General features: G+C 38.4%; 1 protein-coding gene across 7 annotated transcripts in view; it reads left to right on the top strand.

The window, feature by feature from the left end:
- Positions 1–3,045: 3,045 nt before the first annotated feature.
- The window catches only part of LOC124794979 (electron transfer flavoprotein beta subunit lysine methyltransferase-like), a 62,586-nt gene continuing 43,860 nt past the window's right edge, over positions 3,046–21,771 (top strand). Inside the window, exons 1-3 of one of the 7 annotated variants that reach the window (XM_047258716.1) lie at positions 3,051–3,281; positions 3,365–3,444; positions 3,804–4,022. In XM_047258716.1, the coding sequence (XP_047114672.1) occupies positions 3,395–3,444; positions 3,804–4,022 (269 nt within the window). In that variant the 5' untranslated portion in view covers positions 3,051–3,281; positions 3,365–3,394. Of the gene's footprint in view, positions 3,445–3,803; positions 4,023–21,771 lie in introns of all 7 variants that reach the window. The other 6 variants (XM_047258719.1, XM_047258717.1, XM_047258718.1 and 3 more) reach the window with 6 other exon arrangements.

Here is a 21,771-nt window from a genome sequence, read left to right as displayed (position 1 = left end):
TAATGAAGCAGCATTGCGCACATCTGATAATGTAATGTATGTTAATTGTAATTAATTTGTTCAAGAAATGCCCCAATAATAATTTTGTTTTCAAAGCAATCGTTTTTAAGAAAAGAATCATTACAATTGAAACAATATTTCCTATGGTTTTCCTCCCAGAATCAATTTATCAGATTAATTATTGCACAGGGCCTGAGGTCAGCGCTACTGCCCTATTATTGTGGGTTTAATGATCAATCTTCATTTCTTAATTTTTGTGTTGAGTTTACATTGGGCCATTATTTTTCAATATTTTTGTAGCGAAGGTACAGTCGCTTTTATTTCAATTTAATGATGTTTTGTGGGAAGCTAACATTTGGCACTATTGGCATATTTTATTCAATTCTTGTCATTTAAATATTTGCGGGGATTATTATTCACTTTTGAGGGAGCTCAACAACTTTTGCCTCTATTTCGATTAACATTCAATTATAGTCATTTACATTATTTGCGGAAAAATTATTGTCATTTATAACATTTGCGGGGAGTTTACACTTGGGCCTATTCACATTAACATTTGTATTGTCTTGTAAAAAATTTGTTGGGAGGTTACGTTTAGCACGATGCACATTTACATTTAATTATTCTCTTTTCAAAGTTCTGTGGGGAGGTTACAACCTTCCTATAGATCTTTTTGTATCTATGATAGAAATTTGAGAATTATGGATCATTGCGAGTCTTTTTCATAGAACTCAGGTATTTAAGTGTTTGGGAGGAGTTCTTAATACCTACTGTTATCCATCTGTTTTTGTGAGGTATTTTTACAGTCATGTAGACTTTTGGTAATACCTTTTCAAAGTTCAGTTTAAATAATGTGGATGATTTAGAAAATTTCATATACATATTGGTTTCCTTATAAGCTTCATCCCAGCTTTGTTTTGCAAGTTCCTTTGAAAAATCTTTTATTTTGATTTCTGATAGATGTTGTTCATAAGCTTGTAGTTTAGGGAATGATTCGCTGCCTGATTTTACTGTTGTTATTTGACAGAGCTGGTCTGATAGTCTGAGACCTTTCCAGCTACATGACATTTTTCCCAGTCCATATTCATGGTCACATGGTCAATTACTGATGCAGTCACTGTAGTAACCCATGTTGCACTATTTACCAATAGCGGGCAACCACTAGGGGCAACTTTGAAGGATATTTATGAAGGTGCTGGTGGGTTCATTTATGATATTAGTAATAAAATTATAAACAGACGACCAGTTGCAATGGATAAAGAAATTCTTTACTTAGGTTTCGACAAATATAAATTTGTCTTCTTCAGAAGGACAATGAACATCATAGCTTACATTAGAAAGTATGAAACTTATAAGCCAAGAATAAATTTTAACACAAATTAGAGAACTCTTGCATTACAGAAATATAATAACGATGACTGGTACTTACAATTTTACATTAGTTAGGACTAATGTACAATCGCCTTTTTTACAATTGTCGGCATAGACCCATGTGTCAAAAATAAAATATAGCCCTAGATTTAGGGTTTGTCACGTAAATATAAAATAGCTCATGGATCTTGCAGAGCTCACAATCGACTGAGTGTAATCGGTGAGCGTAGTTACTCTGAAAACAGGGCAGGTGGCGCTCGTGCTGAGAAACATGTGCCAATTGGCGTACAAAGGCAACGCGTAAATTATCAGTATTAATAACGTCCATAGGTAGAGTAACAATAAAAAAGGGAAGGAAATTAACACTCCCGTTATAACAGTATGGGAGCATTGGTACAAATAATGTACTTATACATAAAAAAGGCAAGTGGCGCTTACGCCAAGAAACTTACGCCCAGTGGCATATACAGCCAAAATATAAAAAATTACATTACTATATTAGTGAATCCCACAAACGGTATACATGTCAGAACTTTAAAATTGACTATAATGGCTCTTGTCAGGAAAGAATTACAAACACTGGTACTCGATCCTGTTAATACACATTCGCAGGGAAAACCAAAATTTTAGAGCCAGGCAAAATCACATAAGGGCCGATGTAGTAGCAAACATACATCATGACAAAACCACCATTACATAAGGGGTAGTGAGCTGAAAGCACTGAAGGTGCATCATAGCTTCCTGAGGAAATAAACCACTAAGGTTACCAGCATTAATGTTATACTGTAAACAGTACAGGTTCCAAGCCTTCGAAAAATTGTCTACAAGCGAGGTTCAACTGGTCGTTCAGTATATTACCGTCCTTGAGCTCAAGATGTTTGGAAATTTGTAACTCTTTCCACAGATCTAATCTACGCCCTTTGTCTTCTCTGTGTAGGATAACAGTGTCTTCTAAGTGTTTTGGCGTATGACAGGATATCAGGAGGTGTTCAGCAAAAGTAGAATTGTGTATATTCGCTCCTTTTTTACCTAGTAGATGTTCTTTATGTCTTGGTTTCACAGCTCTGCCTGTTTGACCAATATAATATGAAGGACAGTTATTACAGGTTAGCTTGTAAACCCCTGAATTGGAAAACGAATCGCCGGCGATCTCTACTGAATGTACAAGATTTCTATTTAAACTGTTATCTGTAGAGAAGGAGACGTTACAGTTATATTTTTTCATTAGATGTTTTATCCTATATGATATATTGTCCAAGAAAGGTATAGAAATAAAATTTTTAACTTCTTTGCTATCAGCTTTGAGCAACAACCTCCCAACACATTTGACAATCATCTTGCGACAATAGCATGTCCCGCGAAAAGAACAGTTGGGGACAGCCATTTTAGTTGATGGTTTCGTGACGTGACGGTGCCGGGACGGCCAGTATTAACTGGTCTTAATTCAGTTGAGAGTATTTCATGTAAATGATAATATTGTAACCTTCATGTTTTACTTACCTACTAATTCAAAAATACAAAAGTCACGAGGACAGCAATAAATGAAGCACTCTTCAAATTACGGTACTCATCATGTGTTCAGACGAGGATCCACTACCGGAATGAATGATCCATTGTTGAACAATGTCGATGTTTTTGGACTTCTGTTGTCGATGCATCGGCGATCTATCGCCGTTCAAAACATCGATGCTAACCTCGATGTTTATATAAGAAAAAAAGAAACCACAATGTTTTGTAAACATTAAATAGGTGTTGGCGTCCACATCCTTGATGAGAGAGATTATGCAAACACAGCAAAGTGATAATGCAGAGTGCGATATACAGGGTATATAATACGTTATGGCGCTATTGAATAAATATATGATTACATCTTGACGACGAATTTTGGCGCTGTTCGAGAAAAGACTGTGGTAGGAAATTTTCTGCTGTGGCGCTATTTGCACCGGAAAAAAACAAGTTTTGTAACTAATTATTATGAATTCACGGTCTGCAGCAGGTCAGCTTTCAACAATATCTTTTCATAATGTTTAGCACTACATTATTTCCTCGAACGATGTTAGTAGCGGTAACAAGGTAAGTTCGGAAACTTTGTTTTGTCCTACTATAAGTGAAACTTATTCCGTAAATTCCTATTTGCTTGTTTTGTTATTGTGACAGTAAGCGGTGTTGTAATTGGCGTGTGGTTTGTCCGCTTTGCTGTCTCTTGGAATTCCTATTAAATAAGTTATCGAACCGGGAATTTCGAGAACAATTAAGTCTCCACAGCATCGACGCGGCATTGGACTTCAATACTTCCTTGCCTGTTGATGACGGTGATGAGATGCGCGATTTGTATCGTACCAAAAATATGAAAAGTTATACATAGACACTCGAAAGTTGCCTAACATGTAGGGTAATGAAAGTTTTTTTTTTTTTTTTGTTTCTGTTCCAATTACAAGGGGACGCATGCTGTGCACGACTGCGAAAGGGAGCAGATTACGACATCTGATACAGCAACACACAGAGGTTTCTAGAGACCATTTAACGCCAGAAATTGCACTCCACCTTATTACTCCTTCTTGCGAATTATGGAAATGCAAAGATCAAGCTCAAGTACCATTCAGTGATCCATACTGGGCTTTTTATTGGCCTGGTGGGCAAGCTGTTGCAAGGTGACTGCCTTTACTTGTTTCTATATTTCGACCATATGCATAACGTTGTTCTAGATGATGTTGAACGTGACTTAAATTTAATGTTTATAAAGAAAAATAATCGTTGCCGAAAGTTTATGTATTCACTTACTGAATAGAAGCAGTGGTACTGTGGATATTCTCTAATAGCTCTTCACATGTTTTTGTTTTTAATCACATTTCAAATCATTTAGATCATTTTAATTGTTTAGGTTGTGACAGTTCATACACAGTGTTGATACCATAGATAAAATGTTGCCAAGGTTTAGGGGATATATGTCAGACACTACACATATTTAAAGAACAAAACAGAGATGAAAATTCATAACACAGTACCAATTCCTACACTAGTATATGGAAGTGAATTACAAGTCTGAAGCAGGCCACAAATGTATCACTTGAAATATGTTTCTGAAATTGTTGTGAAAGGATTTGCAAAATAAGACAAAACAAGTGTAATTTTACAATGTGAGTGTTTTAAAAAAATAAATAGGCGTAGCCTAAATGAAATAAGATCAGACAGACTTATTAATAAAGGAATCGGAGAAGCATATGAATCAACAAATTGGAATGAACACATAATAAGATTAAAAGATGTAAGATTGCCTCACAGAAGTAAGAACTTCAAATCAAGAGAATGCAGAAGTCTGGGGAGACTGAGAAAATGAGAGTAACATAACAGACATATACATATGTGCCATTGTACATAAAGGTATGCTGGGTCAATGGAATTATCCTATTCTACCCATCTGCTTTCACCCATGATGCAATGGTGTTGTAGTGTGTGATGTCACTATGGTGTGGAGAGTTTGAGTTGGTTGTGTTTGCAGATGACGTTTTATGGTTTTGATGGTACCCTCTGGTGGTGGATGCAGATGTGCCGAGTTCAATGCGTGGGATTAGGTTCATTTCAGTTTTGGTTGTCATTTTGCTAATGTGCTATTCAGCTTAGGTTGTTAGTGTGGTAATGTGTGTTGTGGAAGTGTTGTCAGTGAGTTATTAAGGTTTTTTGTTTATGTATTTGACATTTTTGTTAGATCTGATTAGTTTGGTGTGTGTGTGTGTGTGTGTGTGTGAGAGAGAGAGAGAGAGAGAGATAGTAATTGTGAAAAAAATGGGTGATAGGATTCCTAGTTTATAAAGTTGCATATCTAGTTTTGTGAACATATATATAGCTACAGCCACTTGCCAATCTTGTTATCTCTTCTTTGATAGCACTCCATCATCAATAACTGTACGATTGTGTATCTTCAGACATTGTTACTAAAATATAAAGTAACTCATTCTTCAAACAATATATGAAACTAAAGCACTTCCCAGTTTGTATTCCCTACTGAAAAACACAAATCTTATATGACTCAGGTCATGGTAATTGTACTGCGGTAGTGGTGTCTGGCAGCATCCTTTCTTTTCCGCTTCACTTCTCCACTCCACATCCTTCTGCACTTGGCACTGTAGGTATGAGTGTGACCGGAGCACTCATGCACACAGAGAACTCTTTTGTGAGGTTCCTTCGAAGAGGTCAAGAGTTTTTTATTGCCAATAAATTTAAAATACAAGTATTTTCTACGTGGTTGAGATTTCAAATTATCTTTTTTAAGTAACATTCAGAGAAGGCTTTGTGTACAGTTCCACTGAAATTCTTGTCTTATGGCCCAAATACATAAATCTAGCTGTGAACTGAGATGTTTTCTGTACTTTCCAGTTACTTCTGCAGACGTGCCTGGCAGCTAATAACTAGATTCAGACACAAGTTGTAACATATATATGGTGCATTGCGCAACAATTTTGAAAGCAGATTTACTTCCTCTTGCAATGGATTTAAGTTTATTATCATTGCAGTAGAAACATCACCTCCAGTAACAAGTAACCTGATTTTTTGATACCTTCAGTTTTTCTAAAGTGTTTCAAAATCTGGCACTTTGGCTGCAAATTCTTCTGTAGGTGATCAGTGCTGAACACTGTGTCATGGTTTACTTTAAACGTATGAAAATCACTACAGAATTGCATACACGTAACAACCCATAACGCGTTAGTACAGTTACCAGGTTTAATTGCGAGTCCGTAAACAAATTCACATAAAAATTAATCCAGATAACATCCACAGGTGTAGTCCTGGCAGCACAAGAGTTGTCATCAGATCAGTGTGGGTAGTTTGGGTGAACAGGTTGAAGAACCATGAAGTGCTCAGGCTGCAATTGTGGCTTTTAGAGGCAGTGTGACACCACAGGGCATGCCCTCTGTTTTTTACATAACTTATCTCACCACACCAAGCATGCACTGCTCTCTGACAAGAGACTGTCCCCAATTGTGTGACCTCTAGTTACACATCAGTATCACTACATGACACCATAACTGCTCCATTAATACTGTCACCTGCTGGGAGTATTTTCCTAAATCTGAAATGGGTTAATCTCCTGAGTATTATATGCAGTCAATTTAACTAAGTAGGTTACCTGGACTGACACAAATTTTGAGTGTCACTGATGTGACCAACCAACAGCAGCAACCAAGGGCAAATTTTACCCATCTCACAATAAGATATAAATCCTGTAATATGTATTTATTTTAAGTAATTGGGTTTCCAATGTGAAATTAGTTTAACAGAGAATGTTGTTGTTGTTGTTGTGGTCTTTAGTCCTTAGACTGGTTTGATGCATCTCTCCATGCTACTCTATCCTCTGCGAGCTTCTTCATCTCCCAGTACCGACTGCAACCTACATCCTTCTGTATCTGCTTAGTGTATTCATCTCTTGGTCTCCCTCTAATTTTTACCCTCCACACTGCCCCCCAATACTAAATTGGTGATCCCTCGATGCCTCAGAACATGTCCTACAAACCGATCCCTTCTCCTAGTTAAGTTGTGCCATAAACTCCTCTTCTCCCCAATTCTATTCAATACCTCCTCATTAGTTATGTGATCTACCCATCTAATCATCAGCATTCTTCTGTAGCACCACATTTTGAAAGCTTCTATCCTCTTCGTGTCCAAACTATTTATCTTCCATGTTTCATTTCCATATATGGCTACACTCCATACAAATACTTTCAGAAACGACTTCCTGACACTTAAATCTATACTCGATTTTAGCAAATTTCTCTTCTTTAGAAACTCTTTCCTTGCCATACCCAGTATACATTTTATATCCTCTCTACTTCGACCATCATCAGTTACTTTGCTCCCCAAATAGCAAAATTCCTTTACTACTTTAAGTGTCTTATTTCCTAATCTAATTCCCCCAGCATCACCAAACTTAATTCAACTATTAATTCAACTACATTCCATTATCCTCATTTTTCTTTTGTTGATGTTCATCGTGTATCCTCCTTTCAAGACACTGTCCATTACGTTCAGCTGCTCTTCCAAGTCCTTTGCTGTCTCTTACAGAATTACAATGTCATCGGCAAACCTTAAAGTTTTTATTTCTTCTCCATGGATTTTAGTACCTACTCGGAATTTTTCTTTTGTTTCCTTTACTGCTTGCTCAATATACAGATTGAATAACACCGGTGAGAGGTTACAACCCTGTCTCACTCCCTTCCCAACCACTGCTTCCCTTTCATGCCCCTCGACTCTTATAACTGCCATCTGGTTTCTGTACAAATTGTAAATAGCCTTTCGCTCCCTGTATTTTATACCTGCCACCTTCAGAATTTGAAAGAGAGTATTCCAATCAACATTGTCAAAATCTTTCTCTAAGTCTACAAATGCTAGAAACGTAGGTTTGCCTTTCCTTAATCTATTCTCTAAGATAAGTCGTAGGGTCAGTATTGCCTCACATGTTCCAACATTTGTACGGAATATAAACTGATCGTCCCCAAGGTCGGCTTCTACCAGTTTTTCCATTCGTCTGTAAAGAATTCACTTTAGTATTTTGCAGCTGTGACTTATTAAACTGATAGTTCGGTAATTTTCACATCTGTCAGCACCTGCTTTCTTTGGGATTGGAATTATTATATTCTTCTTGAAGTCCGAGGCTATTTCGCCTGTCTCATTTAACTTGCTCACCAGATGGTAGAGTTTTGTTAGACTTGGCTCTCCCAAGGCTGTCAGTAGTTGTAATGGAACATTGTCTACTCCCAGGACCTTGTTTCGGCTCTCTTTCAGTGCTGTTCCAAACTCTTTGCGCAGTATCAAATCTTCCATTTCATCTACATCGTCTTCCATTTCCATAATATTGTCCTCAAGAACATCGCCCTTGTATAGACCCTCTATATACTCACTCCACCTTTCTGCTTTCCTTTCTTTGCTTAGAACTGGGTTTCCATCTGAGCTCTTGATATTCATACAAGTGGTTCTCTTTTCTCCAAAGGTCTCTTTAATTTTCCTGTAGGCAGTATCTATCTTATCCTAGTGATATATGCCTCTACATCCTTACATTTGTCCTCTACCCATCCCTGCTTAGCAATTTTGCACTCCCTGTCAGTCTTATTTTTGAGACGTTTGTATTCCTTTTTTCCTGCTTCATTTACTGCATTTTTATATTTTCTCCTTTCATCAATTAAATTCAATATTTCTTCTGTTACCCAAGGATTTCTACTAGCCCTCGTCCTTTTACCTACCTGATCCTATGCTGCCTTCACTACTTCATCCCTCAAAACTACCCATTCTTCTTCTACTGTATTTCTTTCCCCCATTCCTGTCAATTGTTCCCTTACACTCTCCCTGAAACTCTGTACAACTTCTGGTTCTTTCAGTTTACTGAGGTCCCATCTCCTTAAATTCCCACCTTTTTGCAGTTTCTTCAGTTTTAATCTACAGTTCATAACCAATAGATTGTGGTCAGAGTCCACATCTGCCCCTGGAAATGTCTTACAATTTAAAATCTGTTTCTTAAGTCTGTGTCTTACCATTATAATCAATCTGATACCTTCTAGTATCTCCAGGCTTCTTCCATGTATACAACCGTCTTTCATGATCCTCGAAGCAAGTGTTAGCTATGATTAAGTTATGCTCTGTGCAAAATTCCACCAGGTGGCTTCCTATTTCATTTCTTACCCCCAATCCATATTCACCTACTACGTTTCCTTCGCTCTCTTTTCCTATTATCGAATTCCAGTTACCCATGACTATTAAATTTTCGTCTCCTTTCAATATTTGAATAATTTCTTTTATCTTATCGTACATTTCAGGAATTTCTTTGCCATCTGCAGAGCTAGTTGGCATATAAACTTTTACTACTGTAGTAGGCGTGGGCTTCATGTCTATCTTGGCCACAATAATGCGTTCACTATGCTGTTTGTAGTAGCTTACCTGCACTCCTATTTTTTTATTCATTATTAAACCTACTCCTGCAATACCCCTATTTGATTTTGTATTTAAAACCCTGTATTCACCTGACCAAAAGTCTTGTTCCTCCTGTCACCGAACTTCATTAATTCCGACTATATCTAACTTTAACCTATCCATTTCCCTTTTTAAATTTTCTAACCTACTTGCCTGATTAAGGGATCTGACATTCCACACTCCGATCTGTAGAACGTCAGTTTTCTTTCACCTGATAACGATGTCCTCTTGAGTAGTCCATGCCCAGGGATCCAAATGGGGGACTATTTTACCTCCAGAATATTTTACCCAAGAGGATGCCATCATAATTTAATCATACAATAAACCTGCATGCCATCGGTGAAATTACGGCTGTAGTTTCCCATTGCTTTCAGCTGTTCGCAGTACCAGCACAGCAAGGCCGTTTTAGTTAGTGTTACAAAGTCAGATCAGTCAATCATCCAGACTGTTGCCCCCTGCAGCTACTGAAAAGGCTGCTGCCCCTCTTCAGAAACCACACATTTGTCTGGCCTCTGAACAGATACCCCTCCATTGTGGTTGCACCTACGGAACGGCTATCTGTATCACATAGGCACGCAAGCTTCCCACCAACGGCAAGGTCCATGGTTCATGCGGGGGTGGGGGAGAGAATAGTGACAATATAAACAAAAAGGTAAGTATTTTGAACACATAGGGTGAATATAACAAGCAAGTGGATTACAGAAGTGTCAGATTCCACTCATCTGCTTTGACCCATGACAATATCAATTCTGCGGAAATGGCTATTCTAAGCATCTCCAATATGGCACCTACGATGTCACACACGTCAACGAACATGAAAATACATATAAATAGGACAATAACATCTGCCTCCCAAAAATACAATCAAACCAATGGGACAACTGTGGGAAATTGATTGGGGGGTTTTAGGGTGGGGACTAGCTAAATATAATAGTAAAGGAAACACATCACGATCCCAAAACACAAAATGACGAACAAAAAAAGATTACAACATTCCTCTACACCAACAAAATGTACAGGAATCAGACACTTCCCTTGACCTACATAGGTCAACCACAGCTGACTATACCAAAACACCAATGAAAAGTACAAAATTGAGAACACCCTTATGTCATGGATCAAAGCAGACAGGTGGAATTGGAAAGTTCCATTGACCCTAAGCCTTGAACAGTGGTCAAATCTTGGACAATGAAAGTTTTTGTAAACTAGACACGTAAAGTTTGTACTTGAATACACAGGCTGTCCAAAGTTTCTCTGCACTCTTTGATCTAGTAACTGAATAATACAGTTTTCTTCTTGATGGAAAGTTTAAAAAACAGAAATAAAAAGGCTTATACAAATATAGGTTATGGTACATCGAAAACTTTCAAAAAACACTTTTCACTCGAATACTGTCATTGACAGATGACATTTACATCCTGCACACAAAATGATTGATTCTGAATGACTCAGATGGAGACCACAGCTTCGACATGTTAACTGGGTTTTCGTGATTATGTCTCTGGCTGTCTGGTTACTTGCGTTCTTCCAGCATATGTAGCATCTTGCTTTCCTTCTTGGTTTCTCATTTGCAGCAATTTTGGTTACCTCTAGTTTCTTTCCAAGGATCTCTCCCGTCATGCAATTGATAAGCAACTTTAGTCCCTTCACGTCCCTGGATTGCTGTTCTGCATATGATTTCAAAAGTTCAGGGCCCAGTTCATGAAGATACAATTTTCTGGTATTTGAATTCCCTTAATTCCACTTAGGCACATTGGTCTTGAACAGTGTATATGAGTTTACTGCCACTGTATCAAGTAGGCTTTAGGATATTGACAGTGGCCATCTTCTCGACCCCTTTTTGTAGTGTATATCCTAGCCATTTCATCTAAGGCACCCATCCACCCTTTGTGGGATTAAAGTATAGGTTTACATGGGTTTTCTTTTTTGGTGTTTCTACTTCTACTTCTGCATCATGATGTTGTCTTGACATCATCAACAGATTTATTTATTTTTTCTTTGTGATGTAGGAGACAATTGTTACTGAAGGCTTCTGAGTAGATGGAACTGTAATGCAAATTTGGAGGAATACAGCTCTCTACCTGCTGTCGTCATAAGTTTCTGTGGTATGTGTTTTCTGTTGAAAGGCCCCAAGCAATGTAAGTTTGTAATCTTCATACAGAATGTCCACCAATTCCTCAGAAGTATAAAAACAGTCAGTTGTGATATTGTAGCCTGTATTCTTTATTGGCTCCATCAATCTCTTCACAATCTCAAGAGGGTGTCCATCAATCTCTTCACAATCTCAAGAGGGTGTTGTTCACAGGAAGGTCAAATGTCTTTTCCAGCATACACTTCCATTTTTGTTATGTATTGTTAAGTTACACGACTAAGAATTCCAGGTTTGTCTGTGAAGAAAATTTGAAAAGGACAACGACCTTTGGAAAGACATAGCATTTCATCAGTTATAGTGCGAGATCAAGTTCTGAATTACTTTGGAAATATTCCATTCAGTTCTTCAAATACGTGACGCAGTGGCGCAAATTTGGCACCTACATGTCTGTCTGCCCTGATACCTTTATCATGAAAGCAATGAATTTTCAATAGTTGTCTTACACATAGTTGGTACCGAGCGAGGTGGCGCAGTGGTTAGACACTGGACTCGCATTCGGAAGGACGACGGTTCAATCCCGCGTCCGGCCATCCTGATTTGGGTTTTCCATGATTTCCCTAAATCACTCCAGGCAAATGCCGGGATGGTTCCTCTGAAAGGGCACGGCCGACTTCCTTCCCTAATCCGATGAGACCGATGACCACGCTGTCTGGTCTCCTTCCCCAAACCAACCAACCAACCACCCATAGTTGGTCTATATATGGCACTTCTCAGTAAATTTGACCATAAGTCAGATACCAAAATATTAGTGTTCTTGTAAATTCCCATTAGAATTAAAATTCCCATCAAAGCATATATTTCGAAAACTCTAACAGGAGATACGCATTTTTCGTGTCAGCTTCTTCATTTGCATGTCAACAATTTTCTGTACTATTTCAGGAGTGGAAAATTTCTTGAATGATTCACATATACTTGTTACTTTCCCAGCAGTAGTAATTCCCTGATGTACACCGACTATGTTGTCAAAATCCCTTTTACAATGCCTTGGAGCTTCTGCAAGAGACACTGTACCAGAACTTGTGTAACATATTTGTCAAGCATTACCTTCATGGTTTGTTTCTTAATTGTTGAATTCTCTTCGACTTCTGTGTGATCCAACTCAAAATCACTGAAATCTGGCAATTTGTTGTCCACTAAAAGTTCAGCAAAAATTTCTGCGTCATTCAAGCTCCTGTAACTCATTTTAGAAAATCCACTTTACAAGAAAGGTGTTTGCTCTATTGTGACAGACTGCTGTTAATAATGGTTTGTAATCAACTATGAAGATGAAATCATCAATTAGACTCTCAACAAGGTACGGTAAAACTTACATTCGAGGTCATAAAGGAGAATGTGTGGGCAGTTTTTGCCTGTGCCTGGTGGTTGTAGGGTTAAAATTGTGAGTGTGTGTGTGTGTGTGTGTGTGTGTGGCGGGGGGGGGGGGGGGCGTCACACATGCATGCTTTGTGTGTGTGTGTGTGTGTGTGTGTGTGTGTGTGTTGGAACAGCATAGACTGAAGGGATCAGTACACTATTATACTGCATAAAACTCTACACTATTCTAGATAATCAAATGACCTGTCAAATTGAGCTATGCTCCAGGTGGCTGGTGGTGGGTGTAGAAGTGAGGTAATGTGATACATTTAGTCATTGGATTTCAGAAATAAGGTATCTTGTCACTGCTGTAAGGCAAATCATGCTTACCATCAAAAATTCCTTCAAAATATCATGGGGCATCAAATATTGGTTACACCGACACTCAAAAGACACAGCAGTGCAGGCACAGGTCCAATATTTGCAACTGGCACTTCCAAATGTCCAAGCAGAACAAACAAACTTATGTTTGGTGGTCTGCAGTGTAATTTGCTGCATAACTCACCACTGCACCCAGTTCAGTGAATCCTACTCACTGTGTACATGCTGATTCTTACATGTTTAACACTAATATGGTGTCAACAGTTGTTATGCTCCAAGACAAGTTCGTAACAACTCGTATGTTGAACTATGAGAAATGAATGTGACGAATCATGAGTTGGTAGTCTACATCTACATCCATATTCCGCAAGTCACCTGATGGTGTGTGGCAGAGGGTACCCTGAGTACCTCTATCGGTTCTCCCTTCTATTCCAGTCTCGTATTGTTCGTGGAAAGAAGGATTGTCGATATGCTTCTGTGTGGGCTCTAATCTCTCTGATTTTATCCTCATGGTCTCTTCGCGAGATATATGTAGGAGGGAGTAATATACTGCTTGACTCTTTGGTGAAGGTATGCTCTCGAAACTTTAACAAAAGCCCATACCGAGCTACTGAGCGTCTCTCCTGCAGAGTCTTCCACTGGAGTTTATCTATCATCTCCGTAACGCTTTCGTGATTACTAAATGATCCTGTAACGAAGCGCGCTGCTCTCCGTTGGATCTTCTCTCTCTCTTCTATCAACCCTATCTGGAACGGATCCCACACTGCTGAGCAGTATTCAAGCAGTGGGTGAACAAGCGTACTGTAACCTACGTCTTTTGTTTTCGGATTGCATTTCCGTAGGATTCTTCCAATGAATCTCAGTGTGGCATATGCTTTACCGACGATCAACTTTATATGATCATTCCATTTTAAATCACTCCTAATGCATACTCCCAGATAATTTATGGAATTAACTGCTTCCAGTTGCTGACCTGCTATTTTGTAGCTAAATTATAAGGGATCTATCTTTCTATGTATTCGCAGCACATTACACTTGTCTACATTGAGATTCAATTGCCATTCCCTGCACCATGCGTCAATTCGCTGCAGATCCTCTTGCATTTCAGTGCAATTTTCCATTGTTACAACCTCTCGATACACCACAGCATCATCTGCAAAAAGCCTCAGTGAACTTCCGATGTCATCCACAAGATCATTTATGTATATTGTGAATAGCAACGGTCCTATGACACTCCCCTGCGGCACACCTGAAATCACTCTTACTTCGGAAGACTTCTCTCCATTGAGAATGACATGCTGTGTTCTGTTATCTAGGAACTCTTCAAACCAATCACACAATTGGTCTGATAGTCCATATGCTCTTACTTTGTTCATTAAACAACTGTGGGGAACTGTATCGAACGCCTTGCGGAAGTCAAGAAACACGGCATCTACCTGTGAACCTGTGTCTATGGCCCTCTGAGTCTTGTAGACGAATAGTGCGAGCTGGGTTTCACACGACCGTCTTTTTCGAAACCCATGCTGATTCCTACAGAGTAGATTTCTAGTCTCCAGAAAAGTCATTATACTCGAACATAATACGTGTTCCAAAATTCTACAGCTGATCGACGTTAGAGATATAGGTATATAGTTCTGCACATCTGTTCAACGTCCCTTCTTGACCCCCTTAGTCGGTAGCTGATCGGAATACTCATCCATAAGTTCCTAGAATTTGTAAATTATGTTAGCTGGTATGTTCTTCTATTAGATTAGAATTTAACATCGTCATGATGTTTGGCAAAATTGGAAATGAGACATACAAGTAGGGTACTGCTATAACTGTTAAAGCAATCCTTTTTTTCTTTGTTGAGATTTGTTGGATTCACCAGCGCATAAGCAAATTACCACATTCCAATCTAACCTAGGACTTGAGCTACACTACAGGTCATTGTGTCAGCATATTAAGTTTTCTTCCATTCACATTCATTGGCTTTGGCTACTCACAACCAGATTGCCATATTTCTACCTAACAGGTCAATCTGTCAGAATATCTAGTTTTTGTTTAGTCACCAAATAAATAAAAAAATCTGTAACAGACTTTAAAATTAATAATCACCTGATTGGCTATGACCAATGTCAATGCATTGCTAACATCACATAAGAGCCGCCGACACCGTAAGTGCCTGTAGCCTAATATTCCTTATCAGGTGCCCTGCAATTCATCTCTGGTCTCCAGTTAAGAAAATTCCACTAACTTATTCACTCATATTTGTAACAAGTACATTGTTGTGCATTGCATCTGTAATTAGAGGTGATATATTTACCTGTAGTTTTATAAATGGGTGTTACTATACCATATTGAAGTCTGTCTGGAAATGTGCTTTAAGTCATTGACTGATTATGAAAATAGATTGAGGTTGGTCTTTTTAAGTAGTTCCACATTTTTGGTGGCAAGACTGGAAGGTTTTGCAACACATGTGGTAGTAGATTTCAACCATTAAATAAACTTGTCCTCTGAGTTAGAGCTCTTGATTCATACCCCAAGATTTTTTAGCCCAAGTCCATACTGTGTGGCTCTGCTTCTGTTTGCCGTCAGTGTTCTGCTCTTTATAGACTGTATTTGAGTGATTGTGCTGTTTGAGACGTCATGTCCCAGAGAGAAGAAAGATGTAGAGTTCATATAAATAGTTCATATATTTATTAGACATGAGATAACAGTACCAGTGCACATATGTTTGCGTGAAATGCACAGAAAGATTATTTAGATGACGTAATATCTGATCTAGTTAGGATAAACACAGTTTCAGAGAGTACTAAAATAATGTCAGACTGCAGGACATGCTCCAAAAGTATCTGAAAAACAGTTTCATGTTCTACTGAAAAGCAGATGGGCTTGTGCAATACTCATATTACAAGGTGGCTAAAACCAGAGAGTAATAGTGATAAGATCGGTGGTACATACAGGATGGAGCAGAGGAAATGCATGTTTTTTGAACTGCTGGTACGCGGCGATGAGAGGGGGTATTGACCTTGAACGAATGTTGGCAGACTGCCCATACAATGCAGTTTCAGTCGCTATGGAACGTTGGAGCGTAGAGCATCTTGTGTTCATTGTCGAGCAGTACTTTAAAAACAATGATTCCGTAGTCACAGTACAGCATCTTCTCCATCTAAATTTTAGAGTTGGACTTCAAGGTGCAGTGCCTGATTGAAATACTGTACTCCAATGGGATGCAGCATTTAGAAGTACTGGATCTGTGCTGAAAAAGAAACCACCTGGTCTTCCTCGTTCAGTTCGTACTCTGGAAAATGTCGACCGAGTGAGAACGGCAGTTCTTGCTAGCGCGAAACAATCGGCTGGACGACAGGCTGTAGCTCTGGGTATATCACATTGTTCGCTTCACTGCATCTTACCTGATGATCTTAAGTTTCACCCGTACAAGGAAATGATCACCCAGCAGCTTAGTGAAGGGGATTTTGTGCAGCACAGGCAGTTTTGTCACGTAATGGACGAAACTTGTACAGAAGATGCAGATGCTACAGTCTTCATGAGTGTTGAAGCACATTTTCATGTAGATGCTTATGTCAATGTTCAAAATTGTTGGTATTGAGCGCCGGAGAACCCACATGAATTACACCAAAGACCTCTCCACAGTTTAAAAGTAACAGTGTGGTGCTGCATTTCAAAGATGGGGATTGTTGGATCCTATTTTTTTGGAAGAAGAAGGAACTGCAGTTACTGTGACATCAGTGTGCTACGTTAAAATGTTAAACAACTTTCTTCATCCAAAACTTGAAAGGTGTCAAGTGAACATGAGAGAAATATGGTTTCAGCAGGACGGTGCCACAGCTCACACGGTGAGAGCATCCATGGAAGTGGTTCGACAAATGTTCCCAGGACATGTTATTTCGAGATATGGTAATGTTTACTGGCCCCCTCGCTCACCCGATTTGTCAATATGTGACTTCTTTTTGTGGGGATATTTAAAATCAAAAGTCTACATGAACAAGCCTTGCACAATCGATGACCTGAAGAATTCCATTTGTCAGGAAATTGAAGCCGTGCTGAATAAAATGTTGGAGAGAGCCACGCGTAACTTTCGGGAGAGGATCCAAATTTGTATCCAGCAAGAAGGACATCATGTTCAAGACATTATTTTTGAACCTAATTAAAGTATGTATATTTCAAAACTGCATTAAAAAATCTATCACTTAATATTTGTTTTTGTTGTTTTTATCAAACAGTGTCCCAGTCATTCAATAGTAAAAAACATGCGTCTCCTCTGCTCCACCCTGTGCTAGAGTGTTTACTGGGTAGGAACGGCTTGAACAAAATTAAAGGATATCCTGAAAGCTGGTATTAGAATCTTAGACTGACCATGAGACTCATCTGGAGAAGTAACTGCAAATATGAGAGATAACCTCAGTTTATCTGTTGTCTGTTTCTATGCTAGACATAAATACAGTTTCGTCATAAATGGCAGATTAGACTAAACTTGCTGCAAACACTTAATTTGGAATCCCAACAATGACCAAAATGTATTTGGTTATTGGTGATGGTCAGACTTTAACCTTATGAGGATCAATAACCTTGATGCAGTTGTAGCAACAATTATCACAAAGATACACTGGCCTTAATAGGGGGTTGGGTGGAAATAGAGGAGGTGGCCTCACTCTTCAGGCAGTGTTCCTTTATTCAGGCAATGATTAGAGAAAAGGTAGCCTGAGTTCAAGAGTTCAAATGAATAGCTGACCGAGCACCTGAAGTATTTCTATGTAGTAGAATAATTAGTTTGTACAGATCCTTTTGTAAGCATGAATTTTCATTCTCATCAAAAGAGTAATGCATATAAACATGCTGGTTCCAACAAGATGAATAGGTGTTAAGTAATGCTGAAACAAAATGCTCAGGTATATGACCTAAACTGGCTTAAACACTGTATATGTTACGGTAAACTAAGGAGAGGATTTTATGACTTAAGAACTCTGAAATCCTGCACCAGGTACAAATTTGTAATTTATTACATTCAGTTCAAATAAATGATGGAATAATGTTCTGGGAAATTTCTCTGTCATCACTCAGTACATTCAGAACACAAAAGAGATCCATTACAATAGTAAGTGGAACTAAAATGAGGGATTCGTGTAAAACTGGCTTTACAGCAAATAATACACTTCACCTAGTATGTGTTGACTTCAGAGAAACACTTATAGGATTTAAAACAAATGTAATTGATAAAGAAAAAATGTTGCAAAGTAATTGTGATTCTCACAATCATAAAACAATATTTAACAAAAATCTTCATAAGATCTGTGTTACAATTTAACCCATCCAGAATTGAACAGTTCACAGCGGCTTGAAACATTTTAATGAACTTCTTGAGCCAATCAGAGATTCGAACTCTAAAATGTTCTTACAGCAATATTTACAATGCCTGTGTTTCTGTTCAGTTACTGAATAAATTTATATAAAAAGTAGAGTTCCATTGTCCAGTTTGTTATCCCATCTAATTTATTTAAATAAACAAACCCGAGTTTTGTACAAGGTTCAGAATTATACTAGATGTTTAATTCATGTAGTTATTCACGGAATTAATTATGTAAATCCAGTATGCATCAACAGCATACTGACTTGTCCAGTAGCTGTAGCATGAAAAGCTATTGTAGCTAAAGAGGGGCGATAAATAAGATGTTAATCAAAATGCGTATGACTCCAAAAAGGACAGTACACAGTATGTGCCACAAAGAAAAATCAAAATGCGTATGACTCCAAAAAGGACAGTACACAGTATGTGCCACAAAGAAATCCAAATGCGTATGACTCCAAAAAGGACAGTACACAGTATGTGCCACAAAGAAATCCTTTTGCATAAACTCTCCCAATCTAATAAATTTTGGTTTTATTTAAATAGTGGAAGTGGCACAAAAATTAGTGCCCATGCGCGTACGTGTCATGGAATAGGCAATGCTGTTCCCAAGGAGAATGCATTTAATGCACATTGTTGTTTATTTCTCTGTGTTATTCAGTACATTGTCAAGTTTACACATGTACAACAGTTAGTAAGCATTACAAGATGCATTGTACAAAGTATCAATTGAAAAATACATATTTTTAACACATTCACCTCTAAGCATTACCATACATATCACATTTTAACTACTGTACATTTCACAATAAATGTTTGAATATCTCAACATCAACTTCAGCTGGGTGAAAATGTGCTGCTTGTCTTAGTGTCTGCGCATTCACTAATGAGGAAAGCAACATGTGTGGTGCAACTGAGCAGTTCCTCACATGTATCTACTTTTCATATGAACACCCCAGACTTCTTCCAACCCCATACACAAGAGCCAGTTAACTGTACTACCATAGCCAATCCAGTGATACGGGTAAGTGCAGTTGAGATGTTTTCTCACATGTGTGCTAAAATGTGGAGGCACGCCGTCATACTGCAAGTATGTAACAGTCCACGTGTCCAAAGGATCATCCTCAAGGCGTTCAGCGAAGGAATTTTCCAAATAAAGCAAGTAATTTGGTCCCGTCATTTGCTTTTCTAAAATGACTTGACCTATAAGCATGTTACCAGTCATGCCGCAGCAAACTTCAATTGGAAAATGAACTTGGAAATTAGTTTCCACTGTAACGTAGGCATGTTCTTGCAACATTTGATGATTATTATGTGTGTTGTTGATTTCATTTTGTGTAAAGTGGTTTTAGTCAGTGAATAGTGTTAATGGAAGCATATGGTGACTGTCATTTAACCAGTGACTGAATCAAAGTCATTTGATATTGTAAGCAATGTGAAGATTGTGGAGATGCTGTATGTGAAGTGGGTACAAGTTTTCTGCAACTAATGTTGGCAGTTCACATTTTTGTGGACGTTGATACGTGCAGAATGTCGCCGTGTGTTGGTATTAGGACTAAGCGTAACATTTCAGCAATGTGCACAGGTCATTGAACTACATGTTCAGAAGAATGGGTACTTGGAAGAATACATGTTTCCTGCAGTGGTAAACGTGCTACACTCTGGAATTCGATGTACCACAAAGCACCAATGATTTTCTGTGACAGCAGCAGCAGCACTATCATTGCAGAAGGCGTAAACATACACCATATCTGCCAGTTCTTTGTCAGTGAGTGTACGGACACAGTTAACCAATCCTCCTCTGAGATACACTCTCAATCTACATCAACATACATACTCCACAAGCCACCATATGGTGCGTGGCAGAGGGTACTCTGTACCAGTATGGACTTTTCCTTTCCTGTTCTACTCGCAAATGTGGAGGGAAAACTGACTGTCTATAAGCCTCTATATGGGCCCTAATTTCCCCTGTCTTCTCTTTGTTGCCATCAGTTGAAATGTATGTTGATGGCAATAGAATCTTTCTGTAGTCTGCTTCAAATGCTGGTTCTCTAGATTTCTAGATTTTGTCAATAGTGTTCCTCGAAAAGAACATGACCTTATCCCAAGGGAATCCCATTTGATTTCCGGAAGCATCTCCATAACACTTGCATGTTGTTCAAACCTATTAGTGACAAATGTAGCAGCCTGCCTCTGTTTTGCTTTGCTGTTTTTCTTTAATCCAGCCTGATACAGATCCCAAACACTTGAGCAGTAGTCAAGATTAGGTAGCACTAATGTCCTATATGTGGTCTCCTTTACAGATGAACTACACTTGCCCAATAAACCGGATTTGACCATTCACCTCCTACCACAATTCTCACATACTCATTCCATTTCATATCACTTCGGAGAGTTATGCCCAGATTTTTGTATGGTGTGACTGTGTCAGGCAGGTCACTACTAATGCTGTGTCCGATTGTTAAGGGTTTGTTTTTCCTACTCATCTACATTGACTTAGATTTTTTCACATTTAGAGCTAGCTGCCATTCATCACACCAACAAAAATTTTTGCCTAAGTTATTTTGTATCATTCTGCACTCACTCAACTTCTTGGAACATTTCACTGGGCAACAGATTTATGATAAATGCAGGCTAGGTAAGGGTACAATGCCATAGGGTACTCTTTGTAAAACTGAATTAGGAGTCCATCCGGACTAGGTGACCTAATTGTTTTCAACTCTTTTAGTTGTTTCTCTGTGCTAGTGTTGCTCATTACTAAGCTATGGATACTTATTACTAAGATTTCCATACAGTAGTACATCTATTTGATGCTCAAATGATGGTATGTGTGTACGATTCTTTTTCATGAATTGTTGTTACATTTCATCCTGGATTTTCCATTGTTTGATTTTTGTCTCTTGCATGAATGATTTCTTAAATGTGAGATTTGAAACTTCAGCTGCAACACCTTACATATCACTCCTGAAGGGATCGTGATCAGATTATTACATCATGCATGAAGGCATTTTAATAATGAAGTGTAATAATGAGTGTAGGAAGCTACACTCCATACATGGAGGAAAAATCCTAATAATTGGTACACTCGCGCTACTTCACTCACAACACACCATGCACAGCTGCTCATTCAGTGGGCTAGTTTAATGGCAGAAATACATCCTGAAGTTGAAAGCAATAAGGTAAGTTTGCCAGAATAAAATGTCAGAGGTAGAGTGGGTAAGACGTGCATGCACCATTAACCCAAAAACAAATGTACATTAAATATGTCCTA

Source organism: Schistocerca piceifrons, chromosome 4 (assembly GCF_021461385.2).
Source record: "Schistocerca piceifrons isolate TAMUIC-IGC-003096 chromosome 4, iqSchPice1.1, whole genome shotgun sequence".
NCBI classification, from domain to species: Eukaryota; Metazoa; Arthropoda; class Insecta; order Orthoptera; family Acrididae; genus Schistocerca; species Schistocerca piceifrons.
Note: the sequence above shows the minus strand (reverse complement) of the source record. Positions and strands in the feature narration are given on the sequence as shown.